Raw genomic sequence first — 16,903 nt, 5'->3', positions numbered from 1 at the left:
TAGTTGCGGCGAGAGGGGGCTACTCTTCGTGGCGGTGCACGGGCTTCTCATTGTGGTGGCTTCTAGTTGCGGAGCATGGGCTCTAGGCATGCGGGTTCAATAGTTGTGGCACTTGGGCTCAGTAGTTGTGGCACTTGGGCTCTAGAGTGCAGGCTCAGTAGTTGTGGCACACGGGCTTAGTTGCTCCGGGCATGTGGGATCTTCCCGGAGCAGGGCTCGAACCCGTGTCCCCTGCATCAGCAGGCGGTTTCTTAACCACTGTGCCACCAGGGAAGTCCCCAGCCCAGGGTAAATTTTTGTTTGATTGTATTCTGCGTTGGGGGTGGGTGGGCAGAGATAATTTGTTACAATAGCTTTGTTTGTTTTTATGTAGAATTTTAAGTCATTCTCATTTATAGCCCTATTTCTCACACTGCACCCTAAGCCCAACCTCCAAATTATAACTTGCTTTTTGTTTGTCAAAAATTTGCCAGGAATTTGTTGAACTTTTCTTAATTCCTAATGAGTGTACTTCATTCCCTGTCTCCTATACACACACTATTTTAGGACTATTAATTTTTATATTTCTATACTTTTATTTCTGTGGAATTTCAGGAGGCCATATGAGTTCTATATACCATCCTGAATCAAATGCAAGAAAATCTTTTACTTAAAAAAGAAGAAGAATACTTTATGTAGACTCCTTTATAAAACATAAAAAAGTTGTAATATCGTGTTCTTATACTTTCCAAATTATATAGAGAACAACAGACATCGAAGCAATGAGTTTATAGTTAGCTGCATGAAGAAAAGTATTTAAGCAATCATTTGTATATTGTGTATTTCGGTGCCCTCTGAAAAGAATCATATCAATTAGGAATACTTCTCTATAGTAAAACAATGTAGTTGATGATTGTCCTCGTTTTATAATGTTGCCAAGTCATCTCATCTCTTCATTTAATACAAATAAGTCAGTTTTGTTACTACTTGTAGTAAAAGGGGTCTGCTTCAGTACTGCAGGCCCCCACATCTTGTGCGGGGGAGGGGGAACACATACTCACCCATTTGGATCCTCGTAATATTTTGATTCAGATGCACTGAATAGAATCTCATGTTTGATTGAGCTAAACTTCTTGTGAACTGTTGCATATTGAATGATTTTTTGGTTCTCCCTGTGCCTACTAAATAAAATTAAAGGCCAAAACCAAGGTAAACATAATAATTATGACAGGAGTCAGCCAACTTTTTCATAAAGGACCAGATAAGTGCATCTTTTTGACTTTGTGAGCCATATCGTCTCTGTCACAGCTAAGCAGCCATAGATTAATGAATGAATGAGTGTGACTGTTCCAGCAAGACGTTATTTATAAAAGCAGGAGGCCAGGCCTAACCCCTAACCCGAAGTTGTTTACAAGTTGGTATGTTGGAAAAGGGTGCTCTTTTCTTGAGGACTCAGAGATGAGAAACTTGGAGGCTTGAAGATTGGATTGGTTGGTAGTCTTGTCTGGTGTAATGAAAATAAGATGTACAGTGAAGCCCTTGTCAGGTTAGGCAATCTTCTCAGCTTGTTCGGATTCTTCAGGCAGGGGGCAAATTCATTTTCTAGGCCATAGTCAACCCTCCAGTGGTACAGCTTCTAGCTTGGAAGTTAAACATCAAAGGTAAACCATTAAACTGGACCACCTAGTATATTTTGTGATTCTCCTTTGCTGCCTTCCTCGGTTATGTGAGGGTAGATGAGACCAGCCCCAAAAGCTCTGGAGCAAGGTAATTGGCCAATTTAATGACAGACATATCATCTCTTCCTGAGATCAGAATAGGAGCCCTTTGGCAGTTGGGCTTTTTTAAAATAAACTTTTTAATTGAAATGTATTGGTTGTAATTATACAGCTTGATACATCTGTGTCACCAAGTATAGACACCTCTGTAACCAGTACTTGGAAATTTTTATATGCAAAGTGCTTTAAGTTGTCTGCTTTGATCACCTCGGGCTGCTTCAGGGTCAGCTGCCATACCTGAGTTCCTGTTCCAGTGGATGCCTGTGTTTGTAGCTGTCACCTTGGGGCAGCTCCAACAACAGAGTTAGAAGACTATTTCTGAAAGTAAAATTAACTTAATTACAGAGAATGGGGCAATTCTTTCTTCTCATCATTGCTGCCACATCCTATGCCACCAGTGCTGTGAGTTATAGGGAAAAAATAGGCTTTGGTATGTGTGATGTATCTCACTTAGTATAGTGGATTTTCAATTGGGCCATTACAGTGTACTTGTTCTTTTATGAAATGACGATCTATTGAGTTAAACCGTTTAAAAGTATAGTCCATGCAAAGGGAGAAATAAAATGTGAACTATAATTCTGTAGTTCTTTTATATCAAATAATTAAGATATAGGGCTTTAGTCTTTCTTTTTTCTTTTCTTTTTTTCTTTTATTGGGGTATAGTTGTTTTACAATGTTGTGTTAGTTTCTACCGTACAGCGAAGTGGAGTTCCCCGTGCTATACAGCAGGTTCTCATTAGTTATTTATTTTATACAGATTAGTGTATGTATGTCAATCCCAATCTTCCAATTCATCTCACCCCCCGGGGCTTTAGTCTTTCAATTCAGTAAAGTACAGTATACAAATTCAGAATCTTCCCTCAAACCATCTTTAAGGATAGATTTTTTTTTTTTTTTAATTCTGGAAAATTTCATATACTCAAGAACGGAAAGAATAGCATATGAAACCCCTACGTACCCATCTCCCAACCTCAACAATGATCATGGCCAGTCTTTGCTTCTTCTTTATAACCAGATTGTTTTGAATCATGCTAGGTTTTAAAAATTGAAAATGTAATTTTCACTTAGTTTAGGCACTTTGGAAACTCTACATCACGGAAGAATTTGCAACGTAGAAAATCAAGAAGTAAGGACTATGATGTATATAGTGATAATGATATCTGCAGTCAGGAATCAGAAGATAATTTTGCTAAAGAGCTTCAACAATATATACAAGCTAAAGAGATGGCAAATGCTACTCAATCCTTATCGCTTCCTGAAGAATCTGTGAAGAAAGAGGGAGCAAAGGATATCCAGAAAGGTAAAGGTAAGAGTCCAATTATTTTATCATTTAAAGTTATCTATAGAAGCAGTCACATTTGTCCACATATGGATGGGGGGGGAGGGGTTCGCTTGCATTTTATCTCATGATAAGATCACGTTTTCCTGGATCTTTACACCAAATGTGAGCTGGTCACTTGGTGTACAGATGCTTAGTTTGCGGGAGGAGCGGAGAGTGCAGGAGGGTTTTCAAAGGACGTGACTACTTTGAAAGGGAGAATGCTAAATCCCTGTCCTCAGCATGTGTGAAGGACAGGAAATACCTGTTTGCTGTCCTCTAAAGAAGAATGGGTTTAATTAATTTCTGGGATGGTAGTGTGGCCGACTAAACTCAGAAATATATTCTTTTAGATGACTAAAATGAAATTAAGCCACAGATAGGAGAATAAATGGCAATTGTAAATGAAATTCTTAATCTTCTCATTTTATTTTTTTTCCCTCTTTAAATGTTCTTCTATTTAAAATGGATCTATAGATAAACTTAATATATAAAATGTTTTCAGGGAGTAATCTGACAGCCATATATGAGGTCATTTAAAACATTTGAAGGTTTTACTGTTACAGTGCTATAGCAGTTCCTACTTAGATCCACTGTACTCTGAACACTTCAGAAGGATCTGGCTGATGGCTAGCAAGATTGATTTCGTGAATTATCTTGTTTTTTTCCCCAATAATGCCTTACATATTTTCAGAAAGAGTTAATTTGGGATCCACAGTATATTAATCCAAGAGCTTCTAGAAAGACAGGTCCGCATCATCCTAGTTATTACGCTTCGAGCAGTGGAGACGTTTTCCTGGATTATTAGAGAATATACTTCTTAAGAGTAAACTGCTATTGGACTTTCATATCACCTTTAAACGGAACTTTCTTGCTTTTAGCTGTTAAACAAAAAAATAAAAATAAAAACCTTAAAGCTGTTCGCAAGAATGGTAAACAGAAGAAAATGAAGCGAAAATGGCCTGGCACTGGAGACAAGGGATCAGACGCTTCCCTGAGGGAGAGTGGCTCACAGGAACAGGTATGAGAGTACACGCCTGTCTGCGGAGGGCACTGCCTGCCCCTGGGTTTTTATCTTGCACCCCAATGGGATCTCCTCTTACCTCCAGTGCGCTCCGTGGGTTCTTCTTTCTCACTGTTGGGTGGCCTTCCCTCACACTCGTTACCTGCCAGCGCCCACTCAGGCCTTAGTGTCGTACCTGTTGCCCCTGTATACACGCACACAAGCCCCCTGATTTCTGAGGGCTGTGCAAAAACAGATATGGGAGGCAGAGAGAATATAAGATAGCCATGAGGACATTCCAAAGGCCACAGAGTCTTACAGAGTTTCTACTCTTAAAGTCCCTGGTCTGTTGGTTTTTGACTCCCTCTGGAAATTAAAAATGAATATTTTTGAGCTTTGACCTTATCAGACACTCCCTACCCTCCTGGAATTTTGATTTTGCTTTGTAGAAGTTCCTCTTCCTTGGTCTGCAGATGTAATCAGGGTAGAACAATAAGTGAGTCCTCTGGACTCTGCTTTTCTGAGGGCTTCCAAGCTGGATGGCCACCTTTTTGTTGTTAGGCTTGGTTCAGGAGGCAAGAGTTGAGGGTGGTAAACTGTTAGAAATACCAAATATTATAGATTGAAATGTATTTATATAAAATCTGTTTTACAAAGGAGGAATCCGAAGCCCTAGGGTTTAGGTAACTGCCTGTAGTTACAAGGGCCAGGCAGTTTCCCTTTCCTTTGTTTTTTTTAAAAATATATATTTATTTACATATTTATTTATTTATTTGGCTGCGCCAGGTCTTAGTTGATTCATGCGGGATATTTAGTTGCGGCATGTGGGATCTAGTTCCCTGACAACCTGGGCCCCCTGCACTGGGTGCGTGGAGTCTTAACCACTGGACCACAAGCAAAGTCCCCCCTTTTGTTTGGTTTAGATTGACTCAAATGATTATTCAGCCAAAGCTGACAGCCCTGCTACATGAGGAACAGATGCAAACATATATGTTAGAATTTAATAACATAATCAAAATAAAACCCAGAGTTAAAACTGACATTTATTAGACACATAATTTTGATGGTGCTAAGTGGAAGTCTGACATTATTGCAAAGTAGATCACATAAATATACAGCCAGCTCCCTTCTTTGTACTTACTGAATTCCTAAGACTGTATGCGGGTATATGGCACATAGAAGCTGTAAGTTGTACCACAAGTTAACACACTAAAAGTGATTTATGTTTCTAAAGACGTAAAATGAAATTCCCCTTTTGTTTTCATACCTTTATTGCCATTTTTGAGGGTATATTTCTAATTATGTTTGTTAATTTGAGCTCGTCAGTACACTCAGCTCACACGTAGTGAGCATCTCGCTGAAATGAAAGATCACACTACTTTTGCTTTACCTTATGATTTTGAGGTTTGTCCCCATTGTTCTAAAGAGCCTTGTTCTTAGACTTCACTTTTTAATCAGAAGTAGTGGTACTTTCCTTCTAAAATTTTTAAATTAATTTTTTAAAACGAGTGATGGAATGCTGTTGAAACTGACAAAACATTAATTTTTTTCAACTGATGTACAAAAGTCCACATCTTACCTGCAGGCCAATTCAGAAGAGTTACTTTTTAATGTTGTTAAAGGTGGTTTAAAATAATTTTGTACGGCCTTCCCTGGTGGCGCAGTGGATAAGAATCTGCCTGCCAATGCAGGGGACAGAGGTTTGATCCCTGGTCTGGGAAGATCCCATATGCCGTGGAGCAGCTAAGCCCATGCACCACAACTACTGAGCCTGCACTCTAGAGCCTGCGAACCACAACTACTGAAGCCCGTGTGCCTAGGGCCCGTGCTGCACAACAAGAGAAGCCACTGCAGTGAGAATCCCGCGCACCGCAATAGAGAGTAGCCCCCGCTCGACGCAACTAGAGAAAGCCTGCACACAGCAACGAAGACCCAATGCAGCCAAAAATAAATAAATAAATAAATAATTTAAAGAACACATTTTTTTGTACAATGGAATAAAATATTTAATTTTTTATTTCTCACATTTAGTTTTTTGTTTTTGTTTTCAAAGGATGGTAAACCTAAAGAGAAGCAGCAGCCTGTGAGAATGAGTCAGGGATTCATCAACCAACATACGGTGCAACGCCAGGGAAAACAAATTTGTAAATATTTTCTTGAAAGGAAATGTATTAAGGTATAAAAAATGTGTAAGCAAAAATATACTAAAATGTAAGATATAGCAAAAATGTACTAAAACCAACTCCTCTTTCCATTAGACACTCCAAAAGCATACCTGTACAATTTTAGAACTGTTTCCTTCTGGGAAAGTTTCAATTAGGAAATTTTACTGAAATATTCTTTTATGTTTAGGAGAGAGAGTAGATAATTTTTTTTTAAATGCTTTGTGTTAAAAATATTAAGGACTTGACAGATTTTTAAGCAGATATATATATGTGATGTGGTTATGATAGCTCGTTAAGAATTAGACTGTACTGCTTCTAAGACTTTGTTTTCTTCTAGAATCATTAAGTAGGAATTGTAATGACTTAACTATGAGGAATAATGGTTTTTCCTTGTCCCTTCTTTTGGCCCAGGGAGACCAGTGTAAATTTGATCATGCTGCAGAGATAGAGAAGAAAAAGGAAATGTGTAAGTTTTATGTACAAGGATATTGTACCAGAGGTGAAAACTGCCTGTATTTGCATAATATCCTTTATCACAAGGTACAGTAACTTTACTTTTCATAAACATTTACATGAATGTAAAATTTTGAGTGAAACCAAGTGTTTTAGCCATGGCAAAATTACATTATCCAAGCTCAACTCAGTATTGAAGTGATTAAATTGTACACACATTTTTTTTCTTTTTCCCCCAAGCAAGAGTCTTTAGAAATTCTCTCAAATGCACATCCTCTCAACCTGGGTAGTGTAACAGCTTCATGAGACCTATTCAGACCTATCCAGAAAAACTTCTCTGAATTTCTGCTGTGACCTCCACTAATTGAATCTATATTCATGTAATCTACTTCATAAAAGAGGCAGGAATTGCACAGTTTGGGAGTACTCGTTTTCTGCACATTCAGTATTGTTTAGAGGTACATTGTCCCTTAATTTGAAGAATAACCCTAACTCTTCAGTGTAAATGGTCTAGACATGTTGTAAAAATACAAACATAAACATTTTAGGGTAATTGGACCTTTGATCAACACAAAAGTTGTTTTCCTTCAGTCGTTCAATAGAAGGAATCGCAAATTCTAACTTGAGAAATTTTTCCTAGAAAACAATATCGAAGCTGTATAAATTGTTCCTATTTTATACAAGCCTAATATATGAAGGATCCAGATTTGTAAGACATATCATTGTCATTGACTTTAATCCCCCCACCGCAAAAGAATGCTTTAAAAATAATCCCATTTCTCAAAGTATTTAAAATACACATCCCTCTCTTTTATTGGTGAAATATACCTGTAGTTTATTTTAAGAATGGATATGAAGGAAAAAAGTGTCCTGTGATAGCCAATAAACTTTATAATCATCCTAAAATTAGATTTTTCTTATAACCCAGTTAACAATTTACTGTCTCATATTTTAAATAGAGAATTTGTTTCTACTAGTAGAAAAGAACTTTACATAGGAAAAATAAAGTTACTAAATTAATAACAAATTCTTTTAGTTGGATTACGGTTGTTCTTTTCCTTAACATTTGGGTTAACATGAATATCCTTGCAAGTTTTACCATACAGGAGCAAAATGTTATCAGGGAGAACATTGCAAGTTTTCACATGCTCCCCTGACTGCTGAAACACAAGAACTGTTGGCTAAAGTAAGTATAATTTTAATTTTTCTTTCTCTCTTTTTTTTTTTTAATTTTTAAAATTTTTTATTTTATTTTTGGCTGTGTTGGGTCTTCGTTGCTGTGCACGGGCTTTCTCTAGTTGCGGTGAGCGGGGGCCACTCTTCGTTGCGGTGCGCAGGCCTCTCATTGCAGTGGCCTCTCCTATTGTGGAGCACGGGCTGTAGGCGCACAGGCTTCAGTAGTTGTGGCACGTGGGCTCAGTAGTTGTGGCTCGCGGGCTCTAGAGCGCAGGCTCAGTAGTTGTGGCGCATGGGCCTAGTTGCTCCGCGGCATGTGGGATCCTCCCGGACCAGGGCTTGAACCCGTGTCCCCTGCATTGGCAGGCAGATTCGTAACCACTGCGCCCCCAGGGAAGGCCCTGTTTTTCTTTTTTAAAGAATACTTTTGAACTAAGGGTGGAATTTGAAAAGACACTCACAGTTTCTTAAGGAGAGTGCCTCATAGGGTAGCATGTGGGTTATATTAGGACTGATAATCTAAGGATTTACTTCAGTTTAGAAAATTCATTTGTATATTTTTCCTTGTAGCTTAAAGGAAAACTTATACTTACTGCTGGTGTAAATTGGAATGTTCTTAAAACCTTCAGTGTAGTTAGCAACCTTAGTAGCTAAGTTAACCAGAGGAAAACAAAGCAAATAGGAGAAATAGTACTCCTGTTATACTCTTAGAAGGAAAGTTAAGGATCATCAGTTGATAAATATTTTAGGGTTACATCAAAACATACTTAAGTAGTTATTTCAAAGTTTTCTTCAAATATTCTTTCAGGTGTAAGAAAAGATAATTGAAAAATAATAGTCGTTTATGTTCTTTCATTTCCCATGTATTAATTGGAGCTAGTCTCTTCAAAATTAAACTGAAATATAAGTGAAAATAAAAGACTCTTTTAAAACCAAACCATTCCATCTTGCGGCAGAAGTTCCCTTGACTATATTGCAAATATTAGAAAGTCAAAGGTCCTTGTTTCTGGATATTTTTAGTTGTGAAATATGAAGGGTTACCCTGGAATTAGAAATTATACCAAATATTTGGTTGTTCATTAGCATGAATGTATGTGGAAAAAACGATAAATGTAAAAGTCATTTTCCAGTTCCACTTATAGTAAATATTATTAGATAATTACTAGGATGAATATTATTGGAATCTTTAGAAAATTATAAGAGTATGATGATGTACCTGAATTCAATGCATAAAAATGATTGCGTGATTTTTTTTCCCCCAAACTAGGCTTTGGATCCTGAAAAGAAGTCGTCATGAAAGTAAAATGCATAAAAAAGGTAAAATTAATGATTTAACACTTTTTTCCCCCTCTGAAATGTCTCTAGAAATTGGCATGAGGACATAGGCCTTTTTACATTTTCTCAAATAGAAGTCTTTTTCTCTCTCCTACCCCACTAAAAACTTATAAAATATTTGATACATATAAATAGATATATATGTGGATCTCCATGGACCTGCTTCCCTTTCTGGATTTGTCACTGTCTTTTTGTGTTTTTATTCTTCTGTTTTGTTTCTTTGTAAATTTACCAAATGTGTATGATTCACCAAATATTATATTTAGTTTTGCTTGAGTTTGGATATTAAACAGTATCACATTCTATACTTCTTGGTGACTTGCTGTTTTCGTTCAGCATTGGGCTTGTAAGATTCATTCACGTATATGCATGCAGCTGTCATTCATTTTTACTCTTGTATAGCATTTATTCTATGAATACGTTACAAATTATTTAGTCATTCTACTATTGACGGACATTGAGGTTATTTTCAATTTTTAAAATATAAACTGTTATTATAAATAACTGTTTCACATGTCTTCTGATGAACATGTGTGTGCGTTGTCCTGAGCGTACCAAGGAATAGAATTGTTGTATCATCTTAAAACTTAAGATAATACCAATCTTTTCTGAAGTACTTATAACAGTTTTTATTGCCATCAACTGTGTAAAAGAATTTCTGTTGCTCCCCACTCACTAATGCTTTATATTGTCACGACTTTAAATTTTTGGACCAATTTAGTGGGTGTAAAAATGGTGCCACATGGCTGTATTTTCATCAAGTTCAGCATTTTTTCTTAAGCTTACTGGTTTTTGAGCTTCATCTCCAGGGAAATGCCATTAATGTCTTTTGCCTATGCTTCTGTTGGGCTGATTGTCCTTTATAAATTGATTTTTATATACAAATTGTTTGTGACGTATGTGTGACAAGTCTTCTCCCATTTTGTGGGCTGTCTTTTCACTTTTTTAAAGGCGTTTCAGTGAGCAGAATTACTTGTTTTGGCGATCTTTTTCTTTATGGTAGGTTTTGTGTTTTGCGTCTTACTCAAGAAATCCTTCCCTATCATGAGGCTGTAAAGTACTTTAATTTTTTCTAGGTTTTTGGAGTTAAGTAAATATTTCTTTTTCCATGCATCTGCAGATTGGCTGGGAGTAGGCTGATACAGGCTGGCTCTGGCTGGGTTGGTTGTGCTTCATAAAGCAGAACCACTGGGATGGTTCTGCCCCACATTTGTCTCACTCTCCTCCTGGGACCAAGGGGCTAGCTGGGGCATGTTTTTCTCATGGCATTGGCAGAAGGACAAGAGGGCAAGGCCCTGTTTGTATCACATCATGTTTACTTACAACCCATTGACCAAAGTAAGTCACATAGGCAAGCCCAAAGTTAGGGAGTAGGAAAGTATACTCTACTTTCTGTACTTTCCATGTGGGAGGAGTTGCTAAATTACATGAAAAATTTTCTGAAGGGACCTTGAGGGAATTATGCTAAGCAGAATAAGTCAGAGAAAGAAATATACCGTTACGGTTTCACTTATGTCTAAAAAACAGAACAAATGGACAAATAAAACCAAACCAAAATCATAGATTCAGAGAACAGAGTGGTGGTTACCAGAGGGGATGGGGATTGGGCAGTGGGTGAAACAGGTGAAGAAAGGGGTCAAGAGGTACAAACTTCCAGCAATAAAATAAATAGGTCATGGGGCTGTAGTGTACGGCATGGTGACTATAGTCAGTAATGTTGTAGAGCATACTTGAAAGTTGCTGAGAGAGTAAATCCTAAAGGTTAAGTATGTATGGTGTTAGGTGGTAACTAGACTTACTGTAGCAATTATTTCTCAATCTATACAAATACTGAGTTATTATGTTGTACACATAAAGCCAGTATAATGTTATATGTCAATTATACCTCAATAAAAAAATTTTTAATTACACGAAAAAGAGGGTAGCTGGGGTATAGAGAAAAGGGAAGAATTAAGACTAATTGATTTTTTTTTTTTTAAAACAGTGTGCTATAGGGACTTGATTTTCTTTTTTTACCCCATACGGATAACCAATCTCCCAGAACCATTCAAATGAAAAGACTGCCCTTTCCCCACTGATTTGTAATGTCCCCTCTGGTATATATCGAGTTTCCTTCAAACAGAGGTCTATTTCTGGGGTCTCTGTTCTGTTCCTTTTGTCTTTTGCTCTAGTACTCTACTGCCTTAATTACTGGAGCTTTGTTGGATTTTGTTATAGTTTGATAATTTTTCTAATGTTGTTCTTCAGGAGCACCTTGACTATTTTGGACCCTTTTACTTTGTTAGTTTTTTTAAAAACAGCTTTGTTGAGGTATGATTTATATATCACTTGTTGTAAGTGTATAATTCAATATTATTTGGTAAATTTACAGAGTTGCATAGCATCACAAAATCTAGTTTTAGAAGGTTTTTGACACCCCCAAAAGATTCCTTTTACCCATTTGCGGTCACTTCCCAATCCCACTAATGAATTTTCTAGATTTGCCTTTTCTGGGTATTTCATATAAATTTCAACATGTGGTCTTTTTTTGTTTTTGTTTTGTTTTTTTATTTTTGGCTGAGTTGGGTCTTCTTTGCTGCGCGTAGGCTCTCTATAGTTGCGGTGCGCGGGCCTCTCGTTGCAGTGGCTTCTCTTGTTGCGGAGCATGGTCTCTAGGTGTGTGGACTTCAGTAGTTGTGGCACACGGGCTTAGTTGCTCTGCGGCAAGTGGGATCTTCCCAGAGCAGGGCTCGAACCCGTGTCCCCTGCCTTGGCAGGTGGATTCTCAACCACTGCGCCACCAGGGCAGCCCCAGCATGTGGTCTTTTGCTTCTGGCTCTTTTCATATAGTGTAATGGTTTTGAGATTCATCAATGCTTTAGCATATATCAGTGATTTTTTTAAAAAATAATTGCTCCATTATTCCATTGTATGGATGTACCACTTTTTTTAATCCTTTCAACAATTGATATTTGTGTTATTTCCAATTTTTAGTTATTATGAATAATTCTGCTGTGAGCATTTGTGTATGAATCTTTGTGTTGTGGACATACTTTTTTTTTTTTTTGAAAATGAGAATTCTAAATATATTGTCAAAATATGCCTTGGAGATAGCACACAAAAGCAATGTTACGAAGGTACCAAATGCATAAATGAATATTCTCTTGAGGAACTTCTCATCTAAGGACTTTTTTCCCTTTTGGTGGTACAATTAGGAACAGGTCGGTTTTGTGAAACTTTTTGGTGCTGGTGGGTGGCTGTCAGTTCAGGGTAGGTTTGGACCTGTGTTATTTTGAAGTACTTTTTCCTCAAGCAGGGATGACTTATTTCTAGGTCATGGGATCAAGAGGTGACTACTTGAGATCACAGAAAACCTTAGGTTTCATCAAGGAAGTATTGGTAGGCGGAAAAATCAGGATGAGCTTGTTATTAGCTTTGCAGACATACATTTTTATTTATCTTGAGTAGGTTACTACTTTAGTGGAATTTCTGGGTCCGACAGTAAATACATGTTTAACTTTTTAAGAACTGCCACATTGTTTTACAAAGTGGCTGCATCATTTTACATTCCAGACAGCATTGTAGGAAGATTTTAGTTTCTTCACATCCTCACCAATGCTTGTTATTGTCAGCTGTTTTGATTATAGCTTTTCTGTTAGGGGTGAGCTGGAATCTCATTGTAGTTGTAATTTGCATTTCTCTAATGGCTAATGGTGTTGAGCATCTTTTCATGTGCTGTTGGTGGATTCAGATCTTTGCCCATTTTTTAATTGGGTTGTAAGCTTATTATTGAGTTGTAAGAGTTCTTTATATATGTTGGATACAAATCCTTTATCAGATATATAATTTGCAAATATTTTGTCTCAATCTGTGGCTTTGTCTTTTTGTCCCAATTTGTGCTTGCCTTTTAAAAAGAGTGTCTATTGAAGCATGAACGTTTTCATTTTGTTGTAGTACACTATCAGTTTTTTTCCATCATGGATCATGCTTTTGGTGTTTTATCTAAAAATTCTTTGTCTAATCCAAGGTCACAAGATTCACTTTTATGTTCTAAATTTGTTTTAATAGTTTTAGCTCTTATATTTATGTCTGTGATTCATTTTGAGTTAATTTTTGGGAATGGTGTGAGTTAGGATCCAAATTTTTGTTTTGCATATAGATACCCAATTGTTCCAGCAAGCATTTAAAAAAACTACCGTTTCCCCACTGAGTTGCCTTGGCACCTTTGTCAAAAATCAGTTGAACTAAATGTAAGGATTTATTTCTGGGCTCTCAGTTGTGTTCTCTTGATCTATAATGTTTATCCTTATATACTGTCACTGTCTTGATCACTATAACTTTATATTTGTTCTTTGGTATCCAAGGAGAATTGGTTGCAGGATCCCACAAATACTAAAATCCATGGATGCTCAAGTCCCTTATATAAAATGGCATATTTGCAAATAACCTAAGGACATTCTCTTGTATGCTTTAAATCATCTCTAGATGACTTATAATACCTAATACAGTGTAAATGCTGTGCAGATAGTTGCTGATGCATGGCAAGTTCAAGTTATGCTTTTTGGAACTTTCTGGAATTCCTTTTCCCAAATATTTTTGATCCACAGTTGATTGAATCTGTGGATGCGGAAGCTGCAGATATGGAGGAGTGACTGTACTAAGTTTTGAAATAAGGAATTGCAGGCTGTCTAGTTTTGTTCTTCTTTTCCAAGATTGTTTTGGCTATCCTGTATTTTGCTTTTCCATATAAATTTTAGGATCAGCTTGTAAATTTCTGCAAAAAACGTATGCTGGACATTAAAAGGATCATACACCATGATCAAGTGGGGTTTATTCCAGGAATGCAAGGATTCTTCAATATATGCAAATGAATCAACGTGATACACCATATTAACAAATTAAAGGAGAAAAACCATATGATCATCTCAATAGATGGAGAGAAAGCTTTCAACAAAATTCAACACCCATTTATGATAAAAACCCTGCAGAAAGTAGGCATAGAGGCCTCAACATAATAAAGGCCATATATGACAAACCCACAGCCAACATTGTCCTTAATGGTGAAAAACTGAAACCATTTCCACTAAGATCAGGAACAAGACAAGGTTGCCCACTCTCACCACTCTTATTCAACATAGTTTTGGAAGTTTTAGCCACAGCAATCAGAACAGAAAAAGAAATAAAAGGAATCCAAATTGGAAAAGAAGAAGTAAAGCTGTTACTGTTTGCAGATAACATGATACTATACATAGAGAATCCTAAAGATGCTACCAGAAAACTACTAGAGCTAATCAATGAATTTGGTAAAGTAGCAGGATACAAAATTAATGCACAGACATCTCTGGCATTCTTATACACTAATGATGAAAAAATCTGAAAGTGAAATCAAGAAAACACTCCCATTTACCATTGCAACAAAAAGAATAAAATATCTAGGAATAAACCTACCTAAGGAGACGAAAGACCTGTATGCAGAAAATTATAAGACACTGATGAAAGAAATTAAAGATGATACAAATAGATGGAGAGATATACCATGTTCTTGGATTGGAAGAATCAACATTGTGAAAATGACTCTACTACCCAAAGCAATCTACAGATTCAATGCAGTCCCTATCAAACTACCACTGGCATTTTTCACAGAACTAGAACAAAAAAATTCACAATTTGTATGGAAACACAAAAGACCCCGAATAGCCAAAGCAATCTTGAGAGAAAAAAACAGAGCTGGAGGAATCAGACTCCCTGACTTCAGACTATACTACAAAACTATAGTAATCAAGACACTATGGTACTGGCACAAAAACAGAAATATAGATCAATGGAACAGGATAGAAAGCCCAGAGATAAACCCACGCACATATGGTCACCTTATCTTTGATAAAGGAGGCAAGAATATACAGTGGAGAAAAGACTGCCTTTTCAGTAAGCGGTGCTGGGAAAACTGGGCAGGTACATGTAAAAGTATGAAATTAGAACACTGCCTAACACCATACACAAAAGTAAACTCAAAATGGATTAAAGACCTAAATGTAAGGCCAGAAACCATCAGACTCTTAGAGGAAAACATAGGCAGAACACTCTATGACATAAATCACAGCAAGATCCTTTTTGATCCACCTCCTAGAAAAATGGAAATAAAAACAAAAATAAATGGGACCTAATGAAACTTCAAAGCTTTTGCACAGCATAGGAAACCATAAACAAGACCAAAAGACAACCCTCAGAATGGAGAAAATATTTGCAAATGAAGCAGCTGACAAAGGATTAATCTCCAAAATTTACAAGCAGCTCATGCAGCTCAATAACAAAAAAACAACCCCATCCAAAAATGGGCAGAACACCTAAACAGATATTTCTCCAAAGAAGATAAACAGATTGCCAACGAACACATGAAAGAATGCTCAACATCATTAATCATTAGAGAAATGCAAATCAAAACTACAATGAGATATCATCTCACACTGGTTAGAATGGCCATCATCAAAAAATCTAGAAACAGTAAATGCTGGAGAGGGTGTGGAGAAAAGGGAACAGTCTTGCACTGTTGGTGGGAATGTAAATTGATACAGCCACTATGGAGAACAGTATGGAGGTTCCTTAAAAAACTAAAAATAGAACTACCATATGACCCAGCAATCCCACTACTGGGCATATACCCTGAGGAAACCATAATTCAACAAGAGTCACGTACCACAATGTTCATTGCAGCTCTGTTTACGATAGCCAGGACATGGAAGCAACCTAAGTGTCCATCAACAGATGAATGGATAAAGAAGATGTGGCACATATATACAATGGAATATTACTCAGCCATAAAAAGAAATGAAATTGAGTTATTTGTAGTGAGGTGGATGGACCTAGAGTCTGTCATACAGAGTGAAGTAAGTCAGAAAGAGAAAAACAAATACCATATGCTAACACATATATATGGAATCTAAGAAAAAAAAAAGGTCATGAAGAACCTAGGGGTAAGACGGGAATTAAGACACAGACCTACTAGAGCATGGACGTGAGGATATGGGGAGGGGGAAGGGTAAGCTGTGACAAAGTGAGAGAGTGGGATGGACATATATACACTATCAAACGTAGGGTGGATAGCTAGTGGGAAGCAGCCGCATGGCACAGGGAGATTAGGTAGGTGGTTTGTGACCACCTAAAGAGGTGGGATAGGGAGGGGGGGAGTGAGGGAGACGCAAGAGGGAAGAGATATGGGAACATATGTATATGTATAACTGATTCACTTTGTTGTAAAGCAGAAACTAACACACCATTGTAAAGCAATTATACTCCAATAAAGATGTTAAAACAAAAAACCAAAAACTATGCTGGGATTTTGACAGAGTTTGCATTCAATCTGTGGAGGATTGCCGTGTTAATAATATTGAGTCTTCTGATCTGTGAACATCTTCATTCATTTAGATTTTTTATTCTCTCAGTGTTTTGTAGCTTTCATTGTACAAGTGTACTGTTTACACTTTTTCTGTTAAATTTATTCCTACAGATTTTGTTCTGGTTGATGCTGTTGTTGAATGGAATTGGTTTTTAAACTTCATTTTTTGGTCATTCATTTGCTGTATTTAGAGAGAGAATTAAGTTTTGTTTATTGATCTTGTTTCCTGAGACTTTGCTGAACTCACTTATTAGCTCTAGTAGGTGTGTGTGTGTGTGTGTGTGTGTGTGTGTGTGTGTGTGTGTGTGTGTGTGTGTGTGTGTG

General features: G+C 37.1%; 1 protein-coding gene across 5 annotated transcripts in view; it reads left to right on the top strand.

The window, feature by feature from the left end:
• The window catches only part of ZC3H8 (zinc finger CCCH-type containing 8), a 34,764-nt gene that overhangs the window by 10,963 nt on the left and 6,898 nt on the right, over positions 1–16,903 (top strand). For 2 of the 5 annotated variants that reach the window (XR_003437694.1, XM_027129046.1), the window contains exons 3-8: positions 2,826–3,063; positions 3,957–4,096; positions 6,132–6,254; positions 6,655–6,766; positions 7,773–7,882; positions 9,140–9,189. Coding sequence is in view for 4 of the 5 variants with exons in the window: in XM_027129046.1 (XP_026984847.1) it covers positions 2,826–3,063; positions 3,957–4,096; positions 6,132–6,254; positions 6,655–6,766; positions 7,773–7,882; positions 9,140–9,169 (753 nt within the window). In the remaining variant the exon portion in view is untranslated. Of the gene's footprint in view, positions 1–2,825; positions 3,064–3,956; positions 4,097–6,131; positions 6,255–6,654; positions 6,767–7,772; positions 7,883–9,139; positions 9,518–16,903 lie in introns of those variants that run through there. The other 3 variants (XM_027129048.1, XM_027129049.1, XM_027129047.1) reach the window with 3 other exon arrangements.

Source organism: Aethalodelphis obliquidens, unplaced genomic scaffold (assembly GCF_003676395.1).
Source record: "Aethalodelphis obliquidens isolate GAN/ISIS:26980383/991018 unplaced genomic scaffold, ASM367639v1 scaffold35, whole genome shotgun sequence".
Lineage (NCBI taxonomy): Eukaryota > Metazoa > Chordata > Mammalia > Artiodactyla > Delphinidae > Aethalodelphis > Aethalodelphis obliquidens.
The sequence above is the reverse complement of the archived record's forward strand: the minus strand, read 5'-3'. Positions and strand labels throughout refer to the sequence as shown.